Source organism: Pinus tabuliformis, chromosome 2_2, assembly GCF_031772625.1.
Source record: "Pinus tabuliformis cultivar Carrire ecotype Pingquan chromosome 2_2, CPIR1, whole genome shotgun sequence".
NCBI lineage: Eukaryota > Viridiplantae > Streptophyta > Pinopsida > Pinales > Pinaceae > Pinus > Pinus tabuliformis.
Window position 1 is genome coordinate 433701531 of NC_142300.1, and position 3605 is coordinate 433705135.

General features: G+C 33.0%; 1 protein-coding gene across 1 annotated transcript; it reads right to left on the reverse strand.

Annotated features, from left to right (window-relative positions):
- Window positions 1–613: 613 nt before the first annotated feature.
- Window positions 614–3326, reverse strand: LOC149193117 (uncharacterized). Its single transcript, XM_089406547.1, has 3 exons — window positions 2030–3326; window positions 1154–1204; window positions 614–1016 (listed from the first exon to the last, which is right to left on the reverse strand). Exons 1-3 carry the CDS (start codon window positions 3186–3188, stop codon window positions 952–954), a joined length of 1275 nt encoding a protein of 424 aa, XP_089262673.1. The 5' UTR covers window positions 3189–3326; the 3' UTR covers window positions 614–951.
- Between the last annotated feature and the right edge of the window lie 279 nt (window positions 3327–3605).

The following is a 3605-nucleotide window of genomic DNA, read 5'->3' on the forward strand; positions in this document are numbered from 1 at the left end:
TGAGGTATAAAAATATATTAATCCTTAAAAATAATTAAATACAAATTTTGACCAAATAAAAATAAAAATGTAGAAAAATTTAAAAATATAATAAATAAATAAATCATTATCAGTGAAATAAAAATATATTTAAAAATAAAAAATACAATAAATAAATAATAATTAATTTATATAAAATATTTATAATAAATAAATAATTAATGTTTTTAATATATTTATAGGAATTTGAGATTTAAATTAGAGATATGTGGTTACAAATGCAATCATGTTAAGGGTTAGTATAGTTCATATGTATATTATCATAAAGTGATTTTAATAACACTAATACCTTCTCACTAATCCATAAATTATAGATAAACTAACAAATCAAAAAAACACATATCGATATATAACAAAATAGAGAATATAAAATAATTACAAAGCTAACTATATTAAAAATGAGTGTGACTTGTACCCAATATGATCTTAAAGTGATTTTAACCATTTATTCATTACAGACTAATCCCACAAATCAGATAAACTAACACTCCAAACAAACACACATCCACATATAACAGAATGGAGAGTATAAATTCACATCCACAACAACAGAACAGTATAAATTCACCTATATTAGAATATAAAATGTGCATACCACATACCAATTTTAGCATGCCTTTTCCAAAAATTCTACCATTTCCTTGTGTTTTGAAGCCAGGCAGGGAAGGTGATCAGTATCTATATACGCACATAAGTTTACTGAAACATAGTTTGAGTATTTGTAAACACAGTCTCTCCTGAGTATGTCTGTATAAAACGATAATATATACAAAATTTTGTCCAAAAGCATAAGCATGGTGGATATTTCACGCACAACATAAGACACAAAACAAGTGTAAGCCCACAAAGCTGTCTGACAAACACTTAGAGACCCTCAATCTTCCACATAAGAATGGCTGCAGAACTGGAGAGTTATTTACAACCAGTTATGGTAGACTTGATGTCTGCAATCTTTTGTGCCAAGGTTGAACCTGTATCTGTAATTTCACAAAGTCAGTGTTCAGGTTTCAGAGCCTTAACAAGGTAACTTTTAACGAGCAGCAAGAAAGCTAAATCATGATCAGAATTATATCGCAATGCAGAACTTTGGGATTCAGTTGTCTACCACTTTTACCTGAGCTCTCCATCCTTGACTCTGCTACTGGTGGTGATTGTATCTCCGCTTCTGTTATACATTTACAGTACTCAATATTGACAGATATACCATCAAAATAACTTATATAAAATCCAGCAGTAATCAATATACCATCAAAACAACTTATGTAAAATGCAGTAGAAGGAAACATGATTAACCTAAAATTTTGGCAAATAGGAAAAATGTAAATCAAGTATATAGATTGAGTAGGTTTACTGGTTAATAATGGTTAATAACATTGGTTTGTTTTTTTAAAAGGTTATAGGTTCAAATCTAAAAAGATAGAATATGTATACTTTTCTAGACTTTAGCAATCAAATTGCTATGGCCAAACTAATCCTTGTTCCATAAACAAAGAATCCCATAAATAACAAACAAAGAATCCCATAAAAAAGGAAATTTAAAATTTCAGTGAAAATCTCATAATACTAAAGCATTATTAAACCAAAATTTTGGCAAATAATAAAAATGCAAATCATGCATATAGATTGAGTAAATTTAATGATTAATAATATGTAATTGTTTCTTCTAAAAAAAATTACAAGTTCACTGATGTAATTGTTTGTTTGTTAGAATATGTACACTCTCTTAAAAATGCAAATCATGCATATAGATTGAGTAAATTTAATTATTAATAATATGTAATTGTTCCTTCTGAAAAATTACAAGTTCACTGATGTAATTGTTTGTTTTTAGAATATGTAGAGTCTCTTATACTTCACTGATCAAATTGCTACGCAGAGATTCAATCCTTGTGCCCCAAACAAAAAAATCAATCTCATCCTAATCCCCCAAACCAAAAAATCTCATAAAATGAAAAATAAAAATTCCAGAAATTGTGGAAAAACCACATACCCTGAGATGAAGCATTAATCTTTTCAGTATTCTTAGTCTGTGATTGGAACGTCCCAGCTTCCACTACCCCAAATGATTTCAGCCACATTTCAGGCATATGGTAGTCGCACTTGGGGCATTTTCTTATAACTTTTCCCTCAGAAACCAAGCAGAAGGGGTGGAATGTGTGCCCGCATGAAGCCACGATGATATCCAAGGTCTCTGCTTCAAACCCTAGAGTGCAGACAGGGCAAGGAGAAACATTTATGACAAGTATATCATCACTACCATCACTCTTTGCCCAAATAGGATGGCAGACTGGTCGAGGATGGAGTGAGCAGCCGCCCTTCTTCGTCTTTCTAGAAACTCCAAGCATTCCCACTTTCCTCTTATATTTCTTTTGAATTATTAATGCACTCTGCAACTCTGCAATGGCGGCATTTACCCCAATTATTTGGCCTTCAATCTTCTCCAAATCCGCAGCCTTTTCGTCCCTCTTTCGCTTGCAGGTCTTTTCAATCTTCATGTTCTCTTCAAGTATTTTCTGGTAAGTTTCGTATTCAGTCCGAGATTTCTTAACGCATTGAGATATTAAATTTTTTTCCCTGTTGAACAGCTCATTCAGTGTTTCCTTGTCCTCATTACCAGATTGCCAGACAGCACAAATTTCTCCAACTAATTTCTCTGCAAATACACTTCCAGTTTGTTGTTTAATTCCCTCTTTGAGCCGCTCAATCCCAGCTCTGCAATTATTCACCTCATCAGATGCAGTTTTACACAAAGAACAATATGACTTGAGAATTTCTTTCACATACTGAAAGCTCTTCTCATAACCAGCTCTCAGCCTCTTCTGTTTTCCAATCCTAGAATTCAGCTCTTCAATAGCAATTTCTATCTGTTCAACATAAGGATTGCTTACACGTTTTACAGCCCCCCCTTCAATTTTCCTTTTGCGGTCGGAGACTTCATTGATATTACAGTCTCTGAACCTGTTGGCAATTCTCAAACTTCTTCTTGTTTTCTGATAGCTTCTGCAACCACACTTTGCTGAGCTTGCCATGCAGTTTTTGCATGGCTCGTTTTTTGATCTACACATTGTGGCTTCGTCAGAAACAACATCCTCTGCACTGCGGAAGCCATCAAGAGTTTCTTCCAACATTACTGTATGTTCACTTGCCATTGACTTTAGATTTCAACAACAATGGAAGTTTGCTGAAAGCACTGCTATGGCGAAAAATATCCAGAGATTACGATATAATTGAAGTATCAAAGAACCCAGATCAGTAATGATGGATTATTGACGTGGGCAGGACATGACTCTCATATGATGCGACTTCAAGATGAGCAGAACACTCGCATCAATTATCCTTGATATCTTTACCTCAAAGAGGTGGGTGTATTTTCAAATCATATGAATTAGTGACATCCTTGTCCTGCAAATGGAAAACTTAGCAATGTTATAATTGCTTAATTTATGCTCTACCAGTACTTATTCTGCATGAACCATTATACAAGGAAAAATTAACATTATTGTAATTGCTTAATTTATAATTGCATGCCATGGCTCTATCAGTAATTATTCTGCATGAACCACTAT